Source organism: Furipterus horrens, unplaced genomic scaffold (assembly GCF_987537825.1).
Source record: "Furipterus horrens unplaced genomic scaffold, mFurHor1.1.pri manual_scaffold_10, whole genome shotgun sequence".
NCBI lineage: Eukaryota > Metazoa > Chordata > Mammalia > Chiroptera > Furipteridae > Furipterus > Furipterus horrens.
Genome location: NW_028327180.1, coordinates 39,139,018 through 39,159,302, shown reverse-complemented (window position 1 = coordinate 39,159,302; position 20,285 = coordinate 39,139,018). Strand labels below are relative to the sequence as shown.

The window sequence follows — 20,285 nt, the reverse complement described above, 5'->3', positions numbered from 1 at the left end:
GTTGTTTCCTCTCCCCACTTCCTTCACTGAGTCAGGTCTTCTGGAATGCTCCCCACAACCCTTAGAGTCCTGGTATTAAACCCATTATGCAGATGAGGAAAAGAAAGGGAGAGACACACACAAGACCAGGGAGTGATGCCTGCCTCCTCCACTGTAGAGAGAGTCATTCCCTCATAAGCTTTATCATTTAGCTATTCACTTAACACTCAGACTCCCAGTGCCTTAAACAAACAGCACCTGGCCCATAGTAGGTGCTCAATAAAGACTGATCGAATGGACGAATGAATGAGCTTTTGAGGAGCTCCGTGTTTGCGCAAGTACATGAATACATGCAGAGTACTTGTAAAGCACCTGGCACATAGTAGGTACTTAAGAAGCACCCAGTGTTGTCATAGCCCCCCAGACCCTCATGCCTGCCGCTTCCCCTGCTTTCCCTCAAACTCCCTCAAAAACCACACACCTGGCCCTGACAGGGATGGCTCACTTGGTTGGAGCTTTGTCCTGTGAAACAAATGGTCACCAGTTCAATTCCCAGTCAGGGCACATGCCTGGGTTGCAGGTCTGGTCCCAGTTGGGGAACGTACAAGGGGTAACCCATCGATGTTTCTCTCCCTCTCCTTTCTACCTTCTCTCTCTAAAAATAAATGAATAAAATATTTTTTAAAAAGGATTAAAAAAAAAAAAAAAAAAGACACACCTGGCTGCAGGGGTGGGATGTGCCTTTATTTCCCATGAGCCCTCGAGGTACATGAAGAGCAAACCATCCCCTGCCCCCTCCCATTCCCCTCCACAGACCTGAGATCTGCTTACACCTCCCAGAGCCAAGCTCAATGAAACTGAAGCCCGTTTCCATTCTCCCTCCCTCCACCTGTGGGGGAATGAGGTCACCTGCTGCTTCTGGGGGACCTGAGCTGGGAGGAGAAGGGATGGGGTCCAACAGGGGCCAAAACTATGTCACCCCCAAGCTATGGCTCCCTGTGGTGGGATAGGGGCTCTGACCCCTGTGGAGCGGTTCCTGACTCCCTAAGCATGGGGGAGGGGGTCTTCTCCTGAACTAGGGGTTCAGGGGGTTGGGGCTGCAGGAGGGACACCCTGGAGGCAGAACTAGGGATGACAGATATGGGGGGTGGAGTGTACTTATGGGGTCCTATCTGGGGCTTGGGTAAAAGGGCTGGTTTCTTGGGAGCCAAGGTGGTCTGTGGCTGCGGGGCCAGGTAGGAAGCTGGTGGGCTTCTGCCCAGGCCAGTAGTGGCCTGGGTTCCATGTACCAGATCATGGGGCTGGGACTGAGGCTGAGAGACTTTGCTAGAGGCTGGAGTAGGGGCTCTGGGTGGTGGGTCTGGGGGCTGAGATTGAGCTGGGGGAATGGAATCAGGCTGGGTTTTTGGGACAAAGCCAGGGGTCTGGGGGCGAAGCCCATTTCTAGAGCTGAGCTGGATTTTTAAGCTGGTCTGGGTTCTAGAGCTGGATTGGGTTTCAGAAACAGGCTGGGTTTTGGAACTATGGTGGATTCCAGAGTGGGGCTCCATTCTGAAACTGGTCTGGAATTCAGAACAGGGTTGGGTCTCAGAGCTGAACTGAATCCTAGAGCTGCTCTGGGTTCTGGAACTGAGCTGGGCTCCAGGGCTGGGCTGGGTCTCTGAGCTGAGCTGGGTCTCAGATCTGAGCTGCCTTCCAAAACTGGTCTGGGTTCTGGAACTGGTTTGGGTCCCAGAAACAGGTTGGGTTCTGAAACTGAGGTGAGTTCCAAAGCTGGGATGTATTCTTGAACTGGTCTGAGTGTCAGAGCTGGGTGGCATCTCAGAGCTAAACTGAATCCTAGAGCTGGGCTGAGTTCTGGAACTGAGCTGAGTCTCAGAGCTTAGCCGGGTATCAGACCTGGACTGGGTTCTGGAGCCAAGATGGGCTCCAGCGCTGGGCTGCTTTCTTGAACTGGTCTGGATTTCAGAGCTAGGCTGGGTCTCAGAGCTAAACTGAATCCTGGTACTAAACGGGCTCCTGGAGCTGAGCTGGGTTGCAGAGCTGGGTTGAATTCTTGCACTGGTCTGGGCCCCAGAGCTGTCCTGGGTCTCAGAGCCAAGCTGGGTTCCAGAGCTTGTCTCGGTTCTGATGCTGGGTTGAGTTCCAGAAACCGGCTGGGTTCTAGAACTAAGGTGGGTTCCAGAGCTGGGTTGTATTCTTGAGCTGGTCTGGGTTTCAGATTTGAGTTGAGTCTCAGAGCTGAGCTGGACTCCAGAGATAAGCTGAGTTGCAGACTTGATCTGCTTCACAAAGTCTGGCTCCATACCAGAGCTGCCTTGGGCTGTGGCCTGGAGCTGGTATCTAGAACTTGGCAGGGTTTCCAAGGTGAGTGGAGTCCGAGAAGTGGATTTAGATGTGCAGGGCTGGGTCTTGGAGCTTGGCCTGCTCTTGGAGCTAGACAGAGTTGTGGAGTTTAAGTCTGTTGCTGCATTGGTCTGGGTCCCAGGACTAGATTGGATTCCAGAGTTTAGCTGTGTTCTGGAACTCAACTGGGTCTCAGCAAGTGTTTTGGAGCTGGATGAGATTTCAGAGCCAGGCTGTGCTCTAGAACTGAGCTGACTTCTAGAGCTGGGTTGGGTGCCTGATCCAAACTGAGCTCTGAAAAGTGGCCAGTCCTTGAAGTTGGTCTGGGTCCCAGAGATGGATGGCGTTCTGAGGCTCATCTGTGTACTGCAGTGAGAGTGGGGGTCAGTGTCAAGCTGAGCTGTGGAGACAGGCTTTCCCTCAGAGATGGATGAGGCTCCAGGGCTTGTCTGGATTCTGGAGATGGGCCTGGCTGTAGCACTAGGCTGGGGTCTAGAGCTGGGCTCAGCTTCTGAGCTGGACTCATCACTGGAGCTGGACTTGGCCCCAGAATGGGGGTGGGTACTTGAGTGAAACTGGGTTTTAGAGAAGGGCTGGGGTCTGGACCTGGACTGAGCTGCCACATTCATCTGGGTTTGTGCATAGGGTTGGGTTTGGGAGCTGTCTTTGAATCCTGAGCTGGGCTGTTTCTTGAGTCTCAACTGGGTTTCAGAACTAACTGGTGCTCCTGAGCTAGACTGGGTGTGCAGGTACGGCTGTGTCATGGAGCTGTCTCGTATTCCAGAGTCAGGCTGAAACTTATGGCAGGGCTTGGTCATAGAGCTGGGCTGGCTTCCAAAACTGGCATTGCTCAAAGAGCTAGGCTGAGTCTTAAAACTTGTCTGGGTTCCAGAACTTGACTTAATGCCAGAGCTCGACTTGGCCTCGGAGCTGTCCTGGATTCTAGACAAGGGCTGGGTTCTGGAGCTGGGTTGAGTCACAGAACTGGATTGTGTTCTAGAGATGAACTTAGTTTCAGTGCTGGCCTGGGGTCTAGAACAGAGCTTGGTCTCAGAGCTGGGCTTGGTCTCAGAACTGAGCTTGGTTTCAGAGCTGGGTTTGGTCTCAGACCTGGGCTTGGTCTCAGAGCTGGGCTTGGTCTCAGAACTGAGCTTGGTTCTAGAACTGGGCTTGGTCTCAGAACTGAGCTTGGTCTCAGAACTGAGCTTGGTTTCAGAACTGAGCTTGGTTTCAGAGCTGAGCTTGGTCTCAGTGCTGAGCTGTGTTTTAGAACAGGACTTGGTCTCAGAGCTGGGCTTGGTCTCAGAACTGAGTTTCGTTCTAGAGCTGGGCTTGGTCTCAGAACTGAGCTTGGTTTCAGAGCTGGGCTTGGTCTCAGAGCTGAGGTGTGTTTTAGAACAGGACTTGGTCTCAGAGCTGGGCTTGGTCTCAGAACTGAGCTTTGTTCTAGAGCTGGGCTTGGTCTCAGAACTGAGCTTGGTTTCAGAGCTGGGCTTGGTCTCAGAGCTGAGCTGTGTTTTAGAACAGGACTTCGTCTCAGAGCTGGGCTTGGTCTCGAAACTGGTATGGGTTCTAGGGTTGAACTTGGTCTCAGAGCTAGCCTGGGTTCTAGAGGAGGGCTGAGTTGTAGAGCTGGGTTGGGCCTCAGAACTAGATGAAGTTCTAGAGACAAATGGGGCCTCATAGCTGGCTTGGATTCTAGAGCAGGGCTTGGTCTCAGAACTGGTATGGGTTCTAGAGGTGACCTCCATCTCAGAGATGACCTGGGCTCTAGAGGGGGGCTGGGTCTCAGATCTGAGCTGGGCTCTGGGGTGGGGCTGGGCTTCAGAAATCTGCCGACAGGGTTGGGGCAGGGGGCTGGGCTCTGGACTGGGGCTGCGCTCAGCCCCAGGACAGACTAGCCACAGGCCTCCTTGGCCTCGCCGATGGCGGCCCACACCTCCACCACAAACTCGTCCGGGAAGGCGAACTCGCCCAAGACGGAGTCTAAACGGCGTGCAAACTCCTGAACGTTCGCTGTCTTCTTGGACGTCTCCACCATCGTTGATGCTGCCAAAGTGAAAGGGGAAGTGAGTAAGGGTGCTCTGGGACCCCAACTTCCCCTTGGGACCCCTACCTCCTCCCCATGGGCTAGCCTCCCCCCAGGGTCCACCGGCTTACCCTGGCCCCTTACCCAGCTCTGGGTCCCGAATGCCCATGTAACTCTCCAGCAGGTCATCCACCCTCCGAGACGCCTCCTCCTCAAATTCACTAGGCTGGGGGCATAAAGGGACAAAACAGAGGAGAAACTCAGATCCCTATAGCCCAGCCTCCTCTCAGGGCCCCATCCCTTGGGTGAGAACAGGCTGGGACCTCATGTATCAATGCTTCTTTATACCACTATTGACCTGCCTCACCATGAAGATCCATTTTGCAAGTGGGGAAACTGAGGCTGGGCAAGGGGGGCCTTACCCAAGGTCACACTGACTCAGTGGCAGAGCTCTAGGTACAAAAGCCCTGAAAACACCCTCCCTTTCACTCACCACTTCCTCTACTGTGGCTGCCCCCCCAGAACGAAGCCGCAGAGTCTCCCGCCCACTCGTCACTTTTGCTTCCACGGGGCATTTGCTGCTCCGGCTCCTCTGGCTGATCATATCTGGAGGGGACAGCACGGTGGAGGGGCATGTGTTTTGGGCAGATCCATTCTTTATAAACACTGGAAAACCTGAGCTGAGGTTTTCTAGAACTTTCTCACCCTTTCAAGGCCTGCCTATGTCAGTAGCCTTAAAGCAGCACTTTAAAAGTTCCCAGCCCTGGCTGCTGTGGCTCAGTGGATTGAGCATCGGCCTGCGAACCAAGTGTCGCTGGTTCGATTCCCAGTCAGGACACATGACTAGGTTGCACGTCAGGTCCCCAGTTGGGGGCATGTGAGAGGCAACCACACAGTGATGTTTCTCTCCCTCTCTTTCTCCTTTCCCCTCTCTAAAAATAAAAAATAAATAAATGAATAAATAAATAAATAAAATTGTTTAAAAAAAGAAAGTTCCCAGCCATGGGACAAAATAGATCTAAACACTTCCTCATCCTTTCTCCCTCTTCCCGAACTTCCCCCATCCCCAGATAGACTATAACAAAATAGAAACTACCTACCTGTTCCTGACAGTGCCAGAAGTTTCCTGTCATGTCACCAGAGGCATCTAGAACCTTCCATCCTGTTCCATTGCCCCCCCGACTCTCCACTGTCCCCAGCATCCTGAGAACTCACTTCCACAGAAACTCCCCCCACCCCCCCACCCCCACCCCAGGCCACAGGTGGCCCTCACCGAAGGCTCTCTTGGGCTGCACCAGGCGCAGGGTGAAGGGCTGGGCCTTGGGCAGCTCACGGAGCATCTTGGCGACTTCGTAGTGGCGGCAGCCAACAATAGAGTGGTCGTTGATGGCCTCGATGCTATCGCCCACACACACAGCTTCGATCCTGTTGATGATGCTGCCCTCCTTGATCCTCTGCAGGAACCTTGAGTCACTTGAGGGGCCACCTCCGCAGAGCCCGCTTAGACCAGTGACTCACCCCAGGTCATCAAGCACCTAGAAAGTCACCCCCCCACCCTTCCCACCGTGGGCACCTTGATAAAGGCGTAGCCGGCCCCGTTGTCCGTGATGGTCAGCCCCAGGGCATCCTCCGTCTTAGTGACCTCCACCTCCTTGGTCTCGCCACGCACATGTGCAAAAATAAAGTCCTCCAACCCTATCTGGCCGCCCAGGAGTTTCTGCATGTCCACTTTGTGGCTGTTTAGGGTGCAGAATAAGATCTGTCCCGAATGGAGGAGGAGCCCAGAATTAATGAGAGTGCACTGTCTGTGCAGAACCACCCAGGGGATGGGCTCATTGGCTTGATAGGGAAACTGAGGCACAAAGAGGCATGAAAGTGGCCCAGTCACCTGGTGCCCAAGAATCCAGCCCACAGGATCTTCAGAATGGGGTGTGGGGGGGGCGAGAAGAACACCAGAATGACGTGTAGGATAAGAATGAGGCTGTGGGCAGGAAGAAACGCCCTTTCCCAAACCGACTTCCAATTTTAACCCTTGGATGCCCTGACTCCCGTCCCCCCCACCCCGCCCCCATCTTTTTCAGGCCGTTTTGCAACCGCTTGCGCCCCCTGGGAGCTGCAAGACGGACCGCTCCGCAGCCCAGGCTATAACCCAGGCCACCTCCGACGTTATCACCTGGAAAGGAGCTGCCAGGAACCCAAACCCCACACCCGTGCCCAGGAACCATACAAGCGCTTCCCTGAGGTCTGGTATCCACCTTAGCTGGATGCGGACGATCTAGGTATTTACTAACCCTAAGACTGCTCATCTTTTGTGCAGGGCGCTCAAAGGGAGCGTCCCCAGGGTATGGGCACCACTGGATCTGAGTGGTACGTCTCTGAGGTCGGAGATCTGATCCCTTCCATCCGGGAGTGGGGGATTCGGGAGCTGAGGGTCTGGGGTACTCACCTCGGTGGGCGCGATACCGAAAGCCTCGGCGATCTTGGCGTAGAGCTCGCGGACATTGGTGAAGCCCTCGATCTTGCCCGTGGGGCTGCCGTGCGCCAGCTGCGTGCGGAAAACTAGGCGCGGGCGGGCGCGGGGCGCCGCCGGGGGCTCGGAGGGCGAGGGAGGGGGCGCGGGCGGGCGCGGGGCCTCGGCCCCGGGGGCCTCACGGGCCGCTGCGCTCTCCATGGCCGGAGGAGCAAGGCCACCCGGGCCACAGCCTCCGCCGCCGCCGGATCCGCTGCTTCCTGCGGCCTCCCCTCCCCCGGCCCAGGGCGCGACAGCCGAGCTGCCGGGGTAAGGGGATCCAGGAACCCGAGCCTCCTAGGAAGGTGACACCGCGGGGTGCGGAGGTGGGGTGGGGGTGGGGAGACGAGAGGACGGCCCCAGGTGTCCGGGCTCTGCTTCGTGCTCCCCGGGGACGCGGGGCGGTCTGCGGGGACCTGAGCTGTAGCGCGGGAAAAACATGGATCACAAATAAGGACTGGGACAGCTGAGCGCGCCCAAGCGCTTACTCTACAAGACTCCCTTATTTAATCCTGCAACAGCCCTAAGAGGTAGGAAGGAGTAAGGTTACCTGGATAAAACCTGACATCCAGGCCCTCCTCTGCCCACAGCCCTCCAGGGCTCCCACCTCCCTTGGGGTAAAAGCCTGAAATTTTCCCACAGCCCACATGGCCCTGCACTACCTGCCTGCCTATCCCATCCTTGCCTTCACCTCCTCCCTCTCTACCTCCCTCATTCTGCTTTTCAGCTACATGGGCCTCAGGTGTTCCTCCAACATGCCAGGCACAGTCCTGCCCCAGGGCCTTTGCATGTGCTATGTCCTCTGTCTGGAACACCTTCCAGTTCTTTAGGTGGTCCCTTCCCTCACTTCCTTCAGCTCTTTGTCCGAACTTCACCTCCTCTAACCACCTCTGCCAATCTCTTCCCAGCTTTCGTTTTCTCTCTGACATTGAGCAGCACTTGACAAATCAGATATTGTTACTTATCCATCTTGTGTCCTGTCTCCTCAACTGAAATGTCAGCTCCAGGAGGGCAAGGGTTCTGTCCTATTGTTTCCCTGCTGTATTTGGGTGCTTGGTGCCTGGAACACAGTGAGCAGGCACTCAGGCAATATTTGATGAGGGAATAAGTTACAGATGAAGAAGGAGGCTTCTGCACCTGGAGTCCTTCGTAAGAATTCCCTGGGAATACAGTACTAGGCATGGGGAAAATTTGTCTCAATAAACAGTGGTGGAATGCTATACAGCAGTGTAAAAGAGTAGCGTCTCACTTTGGAAGAATCTCAGAAACCAGACATGGATGGGAAAAGATGATATAAGAAAATGGATGGGACTGCCAGCCAAGATGGAGGCCTAGACTGACACGCTCCGTCTCCCTCCACAACGAAGAAGGAATACAACTACAGCAAAACCAGAAATAACCAGAAGTTCCAGAAAATAAATGGAAGTCCAACATATGAAGTTATAAAGAAGTGATGTTCATCCGGACGGGTAGGAGGGGTGAAGCTGGGGTGGAGAGGTTAAGCTGTGCTGGTGGTGGCAGCTGTGAGACAGCGGGGGGACAGCAGTGGGACGGCGGTAAGCACAGACACCCATATTTAAGGGGAGGCGAGAAGCGCCTGAGGAGCACCCCCAGCTGCAGACCAGACCCATCAGCCTGCGATTCCAATGCTGGGGAAGGCAGACCCCCATTGCCTTGGACTGTGAGGGCCAGAGGGGGTAGGGATGGAGGAGGAGGCTCCTGGTCTCTCAGCAGAGAGTGAATGGCAGGAATCCATCTTGGACCCCCACTCCCACAGAAAACGCCACAGCGTGGTGAGAAGGGTCACCCGGTTGTGACGAGTGCACAGGGCTCCGCCCCCTATAGTGTAGGAGGTGTGACAGCCCCACCCAGGAAGCAAAGGTAAACACAAAACTGTCAGGATGGCACAGATCATGATAGAGGTTCCAATCACACAGCTGACCAGACAGCAAATATCTAATCTAACAAAGCAGCAGATAGGAAATCTATCTGAGGTACAGTTCAGAGCTTTGGTTATAAAAATGCTTACAGACCTAACAGCAGATTTTAAACAAGACGGGGAAGGAATGAAGGCTAGTCCTGCTAAAATGAACAAAAACACATATGAAACTAGTGGTGAGGGAAAGAAAACCAAAGATCAAACCAACAAATTGGAAGGTAGGGAAGGAAAAGTCAACCAGTGCAGAAAGAGGAAACGAAAAGTGAGGAAAATGAGAAGAGGCTCAGAAACCTATAGTACAGCTATAAGCGGGCCAACATCCGAATCATAGGGTTGCCAGGTGAAGAAGAACTAGAAATTGAACAATTATGTGAAAAAATAATGAAGCAGAACTTCCCTAACTTGGGGAAGGAAATAAGACTCACAGACCCAGGAAGCACAGAGGGTTCCAAAAAGATTGGACCCAGGGAGAACCACACCAAGACGCATTATAATCAAAATGTCAGAAATTAAAGATAAAGAGAGAATCTTAAAAGCAGCAAGAGAGAAGAAGAGAATTACGTACAAAGGGGTCCCAATGAGACTGTCAGCTGATTTCTCAAAAGAAACTCTGCAGGCAAGAAGGGACTGGCATGAAATATTCAAAGTAATGAAAAGCAAAAACCTACAACCATGATTACTCTATCCAGCGAAGCTGTCATTCAGAATAGAAGGACAGAGAAAGTGCTTCCTGGATAAAGTAAAACTGAAGGAGTTCATCAGATCCAAACCACTGTTATATGAGATGTTAAAGGGACTTGTTTAGGAGAAAGAGAATCAAAATTATGAATATTAAAATGAAAACTTATCACAACAACCAACAACAGAAGCTAGGGAACCAAAACAAAGGCAAACTAAGTAGGCAACGAGAGTGGGAAAAGAATTATAGGTATGGGGAACATTAAAGGGGGACGTCAGTGGGGAGGTGGAAAGGGGGAAAGGGAGGGAGATGGTACAGGAATTAAGAAGCAGAGTAGGAGGGAATGGAGTAGATAGGAAGATGTTGAGAAGAACTATATGCACAACCAATGGGCATGGACTAAGGGGGGGCAACTGGAGGGAGGGGGTCACTGGGTGGAGGGGAACAAAGGGAAAAGAAATTGGGGCAACTATAACAGCATAATCAATAAAGCATATTAAAAAAATGAAAATGGATATAAAATTTAAAGGCTGCAAAACATGACACATACCATAACGTGGATCAGCCTTCAACACATGATGCTCACTGAGAGGATCCAGACACAAAAGGCCACACTGTGTGAGCTTATTTATAGGAAACATCCAGAACAGGGAATCCATGGTGACAGTAAGTGAATTGTGGAGAAGGGGAATGGGGGTGACTGCTAAGAGGGACAGGGCTTCTTTTTGGAGTGATGGAATGTTCTGGAATTAGATTATGCCAATGGTTGCACAATCTTGGGAATATGCTAGAAACCACAGAATTGTACACATTAAAAAATGAAAGAAAAAAAAAAAGATCAAAATTGTGCTCTTTTGGTAAGACATACTCATGTGCTAAAAGTATGTAAAGACCTGCACAGGAGCCCTGGCTGGGTGGCTCATTTGGTTGGAGCATTGTCCCATACACCAGAGAAGTTGTAGGTTTGATCCCCGGTCAGGGCACATACCTAGATTGCAGGTTCAGTCCCCAGCTGGGGCATGTATGGGAGACAATCAATCAATGTTTCTATCTCAAACACTGATGTCTCTCTCTCTCTCTCTCTCTCTCTTTCAAATCAATAAATATATCAATTATATCCTCGGGTAAGGATTAAAAACAACAACTTAAAAAACAAAAACACATGCTAAACTCCAAATTTGGAATGGAGATACCTATGCCAGGGAGATGGTGGGACTAGGAAGCTCACACCTTGGGGTGGGGTGACAATATCAGGTTGTATCAGTCTCCGAGGGCTGTCAGAACCAAGTACTACAAAATGGATTGCTTGAAACAACATATTTATTCTCACAGTTCTGAAGGCCAGAAGGCCAAAATCAGGCTGTCTGCAAGACCACGCTCCAAGACCCTTCCTTGCCTCTCCTGGCTTCTGGTGGTGGCTGGCAATCCTTGGCATTCCTTGGCAGCTTGCAGTAGTCTAATATCTGTCTTTGTCATCACATAACTGTCTCCTTTCTATGTCTGTGTCCAAATTTTCATCTTATAAAGACACCATTCATATTGGAATAGGCCCACCCTACTCCAAGATGACCTCATCTTAACTCATTATATCTGCAATGATTCTATTTCCAAATAGGGTCCCTGGGGTTAGGACTTCAACATCTTTTTTTTTTTTTTTTTTAAGAAAGGGGATGGGAGGGACAAAAAGGGAGAGAAATATCAATGTGAGAAACATCTATCAGTCACCTTTCATATGCATCCCAACCAGGGACTGAACCTGCAACCAAGGCATGTACCCTGACCAGGAATCAAACCGGTGACCTTTCTCTTTGTGGGACAATGCCCAACCAGTTGAGCCCACCATGCAGGGCAACATATCTTTTGAGGGGACATAATCCAACCTATAACATGGATGCTGGTCAAATTCATCTCTGAAAGTTTTAGGATGTTTTAAATATTCCATTAAATGCAGAAGTCTCTGAGAGTTTCCTCAATAAGTTAAGCATATAATTACCATATGACCCAGCAATTACACTCCTGGGGATGACCCAAGAGTATTGAAAACAGGTGCTCAAACGAAAACCTGTACTTGCATGTTCACAGCAGCACAATTCACAACAGCCAAGAGATGAAAACAGCCCAAATGTCCATCAATGAATAAACACAATGTGTCCACCCACACACACTGGAATATTACTCAGCCATGAAAAGGAGTGAAGCACTGACACTCCCTACAACACGGATGGACCTTAAAAACAAGAGGCTTAGTGAGGGAAGCCAGACACAAAAGGGTACAGAGAGTGTGGTTCCATTTATATGAAATGTTCAGAACAGGCACATTCAGTGATAGGAGGTAGATTCCTGGTTGTCAGGGGCTGGGGGAGGGCAGGCCTGAGACCCTCAGCAGGGGTATCCTGGCGGTTCCTGGGCACATCGTTTAGCCCAACCCCCTATAAAACATACACAAATAAGCTTAAAATTCAAATTCCACTTTATTTTTTAATTTAACAAGTCCAGATTAAGCAGTGGCAAAGGGGTGACCTTCATGAGGGCCCTTTAGCTCTGAGGGCAGAGGGATCAGTACCAACTCGCCCATTCTAGGGCACAGGAATTTGAGGGCCACAGACAGAAAGCCCTTGCCCAAGTGTGAGAATGTGTCCTGCAAGTGCCTGCTTATGTGAGGCAGTTGTGGTCAGCACCTTCGGGTCCCTCCCAGTGTCAGGTGTGGGTTTTCTCCACCCTGAATCCTGGGGCAGATCCTGGAGAGCCACTGTAGCCTGTGTCACTCTCCCTATACCAGTAGAACTGCTGTGGGTCCCCTTGTCCTAGGTTATGCTGCCCACATGTAGTTCCCACATCCCTGTAGTGTGACATGCTCTGTGAGGCCATGGGTTCTATGTATTGCGCACGGCAGATGACTTTTCTGGATTTGGAGTACTGGGGAAGTGGAAAGCTAGAGAGATGGTATAGAATAATTTTAGGGTCCTGGAGATCGCAAGGTGCAGAATTGGGCCTGGCCCCAATGGGTGGACCCCTACCCCTCCTCCCTGGAGGAGGAGCCACAACCAGAGCTTGGTCTTCTCTGGCTCCGCCGCTGGAGTGACCAACACTCTCATAGGTGCTCACTGCAACATAAGAGGAGGGCAGTCATGATGGGGGACTCCATCATCTCAGTCCCCACTACCATCCCGGGGACACTAGAGGCCACCTTAGCTCCTCCAAACAGATGTCAAGTTGGGGGGCCTGGAGTTGATCCCATGTAACCTAGGCAGCCAGAAATCACCCAGAATAAACTGTCAAGTTTATTTGGAGAAGTCCTAGTCCCCTGGAGTGAATCTAACTGGCCAAGGCAGGCTGGCAGATCCCACCAAGCAGCATTAATACAGTACCCACCTGATGAGCAACCCCCAGTGGTGCCACCATTAGCCTCATTTCCATGCATCAAGTAAGTCCCACCTGATACATCCCAAATGGACAGTATCCTCAGAGCAAGATCCAGCTGCTGGATCCCACCCTGCAGTGCCCACAGACCCTGGGAAACCCAATGGAGGGTGAATTGCAGGCATTTCCGCAGGCAGTCCTCCATAAAGGACTGCCCCACCTAGGCCGAGCGGGTGCATGTGGCGGGGCGAAAGGTCCCAGGCACACACCTGGCGACTTGGGCCAGGATTTCCTTGATGCGGATGATGAGCTTCTCGTGCTGGGCGGGGTCTCGCTCAATGGCTCCGTGCAACCGGGCCATGTAGAAGTCCAGCGTGCTGAGTGTGGGCGTCTCCCCCGTGCCTGAGGATGGCAGGGGATTGGTCAGCCCAGCCCACTGTTGGAGTCGCCGCGGTCAGGGTTCCACGGGAGCGAAGGTCAGAGGGCCATGGTTTGTAAAGGAGGGGTCCTGGGGAGGGGGCCCTTGACCCATGTCAGTGGAGTCCGGTGAGGGATCAGGGCGTCTGCAGTAAAGGTCAGTTGTGGAAGAAGATGGGGCGGGTCATAACACGTTAGTTGGCCAGGATGAGGTCGTGGTGGGGGGTATGGGGCCTAGTGGGGGAGAGGAAATTAAAGTCTGCCTAAGACAATCACTAAAGGCAGGGATGGATGGGGTGGCCACAGGCTAGTCACTGAGGGAGGGGCTGGTGTGGGCAGGGTCAGTGAGGGTGGGCCATTGCCACTGACAAGAACTGGGATGGCAGTGGGGGGTTGAAAGGGCTTGGGGTGGTTGCGGGAGAGACCAGAGAGGGCAGGGGTGGGAGGCGGAGGAAGGTGCGTGCAATGCTCAGCGTAGGGAAGGGGTCATAGGGACCCGGGCTCGACTTTTGAAAGGAAGCGGGGTCAGTCGGGTAGGGGCTCGTGGTAGATGCGTTCGTTATGTCCAGGGTCAAGACAAGGAGGCGGAAACACCAGGGGCAAGACTCGCTGTGACCCGGGAGTGAGGCTCGCGGTATTGGAGGGCCGGGTTAGCGAGGACCAACTCTGCGGGCAGGGGCGGGGCTTCCGCACCCGGGACGGGCAGTGAGGCGAAGCTAGCGGTGAGCGCCTGGCGCACCGCCTGGAGCTGCTGCTGCAGAGCCAGCGTCCGCCGCTCCTCCAGAGCCAGCTCCTGCTCCAGGCGCTCACGCGCGCTGCTCATGTTCTGCGTGTGCCTCTGCAGCACTGCGTTCTGCTCCTCGAAGGCCACGTTCATCTTCCGCAGGCGCCGCAGCTCCGCCTCCCGCGCTGCAGCGTGGAGCCAGGTCAGAGCCAGGGGCTTCCTCCCTCTACCCTCTGCCCAGTCTTCTCCAGAGCTCTGCCCCCCGCCAGCCATTGCTACGCTACCACCAGCTCCACCCTTTAGCTCCCAGGGCTAAGGGGCAGGGGAGGAATATAGCTCGGCTTTTAGGGGTAAACACACCCCATTTGCTGCCTCCTGCCCTGGCTCCTGTTTTGACTCACCTCTCCCAGCACCTGTTTCCCCAAGATCCCCTAGTTAGTGCTCACCTTTGTTTTGGTCCAAGAACTCTTCAGTAAAGATTGGGACGTCGAAGGTGGAGAAACCATCGCAATCTCCACTCTGGGACAAGACAGGTGGCAATGTTTATTTTGAGAGGGCATCCAAAGACCCTCTGGGACGTCTCCCAAGCTTCGGGGGCCTCATTGAGCCACTTGGGTCAGAGTCCGTTGAACAACATTCCCACGGTGTGGCTTCCCGGGCCTTTGCTTACACAGGATGGTCGAGGGCTGCTCACTTCCCATGAGCGTTAGGCCTAGCTTACCCAGGGACCTCACCCAGGGGCCTCAGGACTTCCAGACCTTTCTCACCTAGGTGCTCTCTTTAGAGGAGGGGCACTTACCTTGTGTCCATTCAAGAGGGTATTCATAAGCCCGGAGCCCGAGTCCTCTGGTGGGGGAGGGAGGAGGGCAGGGTCAGCCTCCCAGTTTTCCTCTGACTGCTTTGCTTTGCATGTGCTGTTCCCCATGCCTGGAACACCCTTCTCCCCCTCCACCATGTAAACCCAATGGGGGGGGGGACGGGTTTCCAGGGTCACCCTTCTCAGAGCAGGCACTCAGCTGCCTGGGGGCTGGGACCCTTCTCACCTTTCTTGATCTTCTTTTCCTGGATCTTCTCGGTGCACATCTTGTAGGCTTCTGACTGCTGGTACGCCCGCAGCTCCTTCATGTACTGCTGCTTCTCCCGCTCAGCCTCGTCTAGGTATCGCTGACAGGGTAGCATGAGGTTTGGCCCAGCCTCAGGGCAGGGGAGGCCTCCAAGACCAGGCCCCCATCTCCATCACTCATCTCACTGCTGCACATTCCCAGAGCTTCTTGCTACCCTTCTGACAAGGTCCGGCCCCTCAGCCTACTGCTCAGGGTACCTCGTAGCTCCTACATCCAGGCTGCTCGACTGCACCCATTTTGCCTGTTGAAATCCACTTAGGAGGGTGCAAACAGGTGCTGGTTTTTGTTACCTTTCTTTGATGTTTCCGCAATTGTTAAATTACCAGAATTTGAAAATTGTGTTTCACATAAAAATCAGCCCTCACCCCTACTTTTTTATATGTTGGGTGACCACACTGGTTAAGTTTTGTCTAGTCTTGCCTATTGCTACCCTCCCCACAGCTCTCCAGGAGAAAGGAAGGACTCTCCACACAGGTCCTTTCAGGGATGTGGCTACGGGGGTTATCTGAGTGGATGGAGGGAGGTCAGTGGTCCAAGGCCAGTCCCATCCACCACCCCCTGCCATCTACCTGCTTCTCTGTGGGCTGCAGTTTGCTCCACTCGGCACCCAGCATCTTGGTGATCTCGGGAAAGGGCAGGTCCGGGTGGCGCGTGCGAATCTGCTCACGCCGCTCATTCAGAAAGCGCACGTACCCAGTGACAGGTGCTTTGGGACCATTTGGAAGGATCTTCTTCCGCTTCTTGCCTTTGGGCCAGCCACGCTTTTTCACCGGCTGCACAACCAGGCAGCTCCGTTGGGAGGGGCCTGAAGGGTTGGGGCCGGTCCTAGAGGGGCGGAGCCTTGAACGGCGTGGGCAGGGCTACAGGTGAGCAGTGGTGGGGCTAGCCAGGAGGCAGAACGCAGAGACCTGGCGTTGTGGCCAGGTCAAGGGCTAGGGTTGTGAGGGGTGTTAGAGGAACTCTGGACATAAGTGAGGAGTATACTGGGAACAGGGGTTCGGGGCTGACTTGTGTTTTGAGTGTGGCCTCTGTAATATGGGCGTGGCTTATGCTGGAGGAAGGGTCCGCGGGATCACCATAAGTGCTTTCCACAGGGAAGTGAGCAGTGGGAGGAGCTGGCATTCGGTGGTGGGTGGGGCCTGGACATAGGGCGGCAGTGGACCTTATGGGGCGTGGCATCTAATACGGGGCGGGGCCTCAACTTCCGGAGGGAAATCTGGACTATGGGCGGAGCCACAGCGAATTCAAACCTAGTCTGAGGCGAGGGTTGGGAGTTGGGGGTGAGTCCCAGAGCCTACCCCATCACAATGCGAGGACTCTCACCTCCTCCTCGTGGGACCCCTTCTCGCCGGCTCTCGGGCCCTCCCCGCGCTCTTGCTTGACAGCCACCACGAAGCTCCCATGCTGTCCAGGAGCCTTGCCAGCCGCCGGCCTGGAGTCACGGGACGCCAGAGTCACCCTCACCCCTAACCCCGACGGCTGACCTGGCAGAGAGGGGGCCTGAGTCATGGCAGCAGGGGTCTCTCAGGGTCAGGGTCCGGGGGTCGGATCAGGAGCACTAAAGAAGCAGTAGGGACCCCCTGGGAGAGACTGAAGCCACAGGACGCCGGGTCACCCACACCCCACACCCCCAATAGCAGCAGCAAGAGGACCTGACCACTGCTGGGGGTCAGTAGGGACCCCTGGGAGAGACTGGAGCTCGGGAGCGGAGAAGCCCCTGGGGGCCCTAGGGTAGGGCCTGCCCGGGTGGCGGGGAGTGAAGACCCTGGGGGCCGGGGTCGAGGAGTTCTGACAGGGTGGACGGGGGCTGAGCTACAGTCCCGAGTGGGTTGTGGGAGGGAAAGTCGCACTCACGCGACGGCCGCGCCGGGCTGCTTGGGGCCGTGGGACATGGCCGCTCCCGGCCGCACCTGGAACGCAGACGTGTGGCCGCGTAAGGGGCGCCCAAGCCGCCGACGGCAGGGCCCGGCTGGGAAGACCCGGAATGCCGGGCCCGAAGCGGTTGGGGGGGCCGGATCCCAGGGCTGGGAGGGCCTCCAGGGCGGGCGCCCCAAGGATCCTTTGTTGGGCGATCGGTCCCCGGGAGGCCCTGGTCCTCACCCCGTAGCCTGGAAGCGGCCCTGTCCCAGTCCCAAGACCCCCGCGCCCCCAGCTCCTGGTAGGGCCCCGAGTTCCGCGGCTGTTTTCACCTCCAAAGAAACTTTCCCGGACCTCTTGGCTGCTGCGACTCTCCAACCAACCGCCCGGAGCCCGCCCCCGCTGTCCGCCCCGCCCCACCCCGCCTCCAGCAAGCTAATGACGGTCTCCAGCAGAGGTCGGATTGGGGTTTATCCTTTCCCTGGGGTGTGACCATGCAGATGAAGGTCGGCGCGCCGGCCTGCGATTGGCTGAGGAGACCCCATTGTCGCGTGGGAGGTGGATTGTGAAGGCTGCGGGCGGTACGTCAAGTTCGGCTGCGCTCGGCTGCTCTCGGGACTAATCAGGGCGCTTTGAGGCCTCACAGGGCGGAGCCTCTTATTAAAGGGCCAGTAGGCACTAGGCTGACTCCTCCTCCACTGAGGAAGTGGTTCCCTGCTCCAGCCCAACTGGCTTCGGCCCCGCCCAGTTGCCACGGGAACGGGCGCAGGTTGCTAAGGAATAGGTTAAAGTACTTAGGGGCAGCCAGGTGCCTCAGGGCAAGGTGGAACAGGTTCTTAGTACCCTGCAAACCTGGCGGGAAAGTTTTCCGTTTATTGACTGGACTTAGGGCCCCCGACGCCCCTCTGTGCCTAGTCCTGCTGTGAGCCTGGGCTGGAGGCTAGGATGCTGTGAAGCTGAGACTAGGGAGCCTAGTCAGGAGCTGGGCTGGAAGCATTTAGGAAAAAGTGGTGTGACAGGAAGGCTGTTAGGACCTCGCGAAGCTGGAGGGGCAGGGGGTTCTGCCCGTGGGTCTTGGAGAGCCCCAGGCAGTAGCCTGGCCTTCTCGTGGCCTGGGCTGGGGCTGCCGCTGCTCCCGGAATGCTATCACTGGGTGCTAACGGCAGGCCCTTTAGATCCTAAACATTCCGCCAGACATCACCTCCTGCCTTCATCTCGCCCCACTCTCCCCCTCCTTACTTCACACCGGCTTCCTCCATGTGTCTCAAATCTATTTCATTCATTCCCACCTCAGGGTCTGTGCACTCGCTGTCCCCTCCACCTGTCATGGCCTATCCCCAGACATCTGCCTGGCTCGCTGCTTGACCTTCTTCAGGTCTTTGCTCAAATGTCATCTTCTGAGTGAGGCTTTCCCAGGCTGGTACCCCACCCCATACGCTCCGTCTTATTTCTTCTCCATATATCCATGTCCTCCTTATGACCTGCCTGTTAGTTAATTGCTGTATTCCCAGCACATAGAACAGTGCCCATAGGAGCTGTTTGATATGTTTTCATTGACTAAATGAGTGAATCTTGTACATTTTCAAACAAGCAGGCACGGCTGGTGTGTAAAACAGTCTGGCAGCTCCTCAAAAGGTTAAATAAACATGGAGTTACCATGAGATCCAGCAATTCCACTTCTAGGTTCTCCACACAAAAACCTATGCAACAACGTTCACAGCAGCAGAATTCACAATAACCAAAAAGTAGAAACATCCCAGATGCCTATCAGTTGATTACTAGATAGCCAAAATGTGGTCCAATAGAATATTATTGGCGATAAAAAGGGGATAAATTGCTGATTCATGTTACAAGAGCGGTTAATTTTGAAACATGATGCTCAGTAAAAGATGCCAGTCACAAAAGACCACATAGTGTAAGATTCCATTTATATGAAATATCCAGAAGAGGAAAATCCATAGAGACAGAAAGTGGATTCATGGCTGCCTGGGGATAAAGAATTAATGGGTGATATTTTCCTCGGTTTTGGCACCAAAAAAGAAAAAGGAGAGTGAGGAAGAGGAGGAGGAGGAGAAGGAAAATTAATGGGGAGGGGGATAGGAGTGACTGCTGATGGGATGAGGTTTCTTTTTGGGACATCAAAATATTTTAGAATTAGACTGTAGTGATGGTTCTGTAAATATACTAAATACCATAGAATTGTGCACTTTAAATGGGTACATTATATGGTGTGTGATTTAAATCTGACTAAGAGGATGAGTGTGCCCCAGAATCTTGACAGACCCAAATTCCTGCTCTGTTACTTCATGAGCTTTGTGATCTGCTTTGCCTCCCTTGCCTCTCTCTGCTCCATTAAAAACAATCTAGGTAACACTGAGGACAAAGATAAATATTCAAAATTCTAATTACATTCTTAAGTCTGTCCTAATTTTTAATAATGTCGAGCAATTGAATGACAACTTTTTGTTGCTTTCCACATTATAGCATTCCTTTTTGTCATTGTTCTCACTGAGGTTTTCATTTCATTTTTAAATATGCATCTGGTGAAAATTCCCAGAAGATTAAGCACACCTATTTCATTTTGTTCACTTATCATTAGCCACCTTCTTCTTCCTTTGTACTTACTGACTAGAGAGATACACGTGACGTCAATAAATGGCAGACCAGGTCATACATTCTTACCACCAAATGTTATTGCTAAAATGTGATGATGACAAAACTCCATTGCATGCACAAATATGGTATCTTTTTGAGGTGGTTTTATTGTTGCAAATTCAGCAGAATTCACACAATTATGTTGTCTAACTGAGTATTAAAGTTTTGAAAGTATAAATCAGCATATAAAAAAAAAATCTAGGTAAGACTTCCAAGCTGAAGACAGGAGAAGACTCACCCTCTGAGCTCTGCCTCTTTCCTTTGATTGACAAGTCCAATGTTGCCATAGAAACTGTTTTTCCACTCCCAAGGTACCGCCCAAGGAATTCAGAACTCTTCCTGCACATCAAAATAAGTAAATAAATAAAATGTTTTGAGGTTGATTTAGAAAGCAATTTGTAACTCCTTGGCATCAAGAAAAATGCCTTGTACCTGTCAGAATGACTGTCATTGATAAATCAACAAACAAGTGTTGGAGAGGATGTGGAGAAAAGGAAACCCTCGGGCACTGTTGGTGGGAATACGGACTGGTGCAGCCACTGTGGAAAGTAGGGAGTTACCTCAAAAAATTATAAATGGAACTGTCTTATGACCCAACAATTCCACTTCTGGATATATATCTGAAGAAACCAAAAACACTAATTTGAAAATTATATTGGTTTGGCCA

At 52.9% G+C, this 20,285-nt stretch overlaps 3 protein-coding genes across 4 annotated transcripts; all 3 read right to left on the bottom strand.

Annotated features, from left to right (window-relative positions):
• Window positions 1-714: 714 nt before the first annotated feature.
• LOC149999664 (uncharacterized) lies at window positions 715-4,131 on the bottom strand. Its single transcript, XM_090289303.1, has one exon. The coding sequence runs from the start codon at window positions 4,074-4,076 to the stop codon at window positions 966-968; it is 3,111 nt and encodes a 1,036-aa protein (XP_090145429.1). The 5' UTR covers window positions 4,077-4,131; the 3' UTR covers window positions 715-965.
• Window positions 4,132-4,176: 45 nt separating this feature from the next.
• Window positions 4,177-7,025, bottom strand: LOC149999663 (PDZ domain-containing protein GIPC3). The gene is made up of 6 exons (XM_090289306.1): window positions 6,801-7,025; window positions 5,928-6,113; window positions 5,628-5,808; window positions 4,848-4,960; window positions 4,499-4,580; window positions 4,177-4,374 (listed from the first exon to the last, which is right to left on the bottom strand). Exons 1-6 carry the CDS (start codon window positions 7,023-7,025, stop codon window positions 4,223-4,225), a joined length of 939 nt encoding a protein of 312 aa, XP_090145432.1. The 3' UTR covers window positions 4,177-4,222.
• A 4,908-nt stretch (window positions 7,026-11,933) lies between these two features.
• HMG20B (high mobility group 20B) lies at window positions 11,934-17,376 on the bottom strand. 2 transcript variants are annotated; one of them, XM_090289305.1, is made up of 10 exons: window positions 17,296-17,376; window positions 16,961-17,016; window positions 16,430-16,538; window positions 15,676-15,879; window positions 15,026-15,146; window positions 14,782-14,828; window positions 14,429-14,501; window positions 13,952-14,167; window positions 13,111-13,243; window positions 11,934-12,585 (listed from the first exon to the last, which is right to left on the bottom strand). In XM_090289305.1, the coding sequence occupies exons 2-10, from the start codon at window positions 16,996-16,998 to the stop codon at window positions 12,573-12,575; spliced, it is 954 nt and encodes a 317-aa protein (XP_090145431.1). In that variant the 5' UTR covers window positions 16,999-17,016; window positions 17,296-17,376; the 3' UTR covers window positions 11,934-12,572. The 2 variants fall into 2 exon arrangements, with proteins under 2 accessions (XP_090145431.1, XP_090145430.1); XM_090289304.1 differs by lacking the exon at window positions 17,296-17,376 and adding an exon at window positions 17,207-17,289.
• Window positions 17,377-20,285: the final 2,909 nt, after the last annotated feature.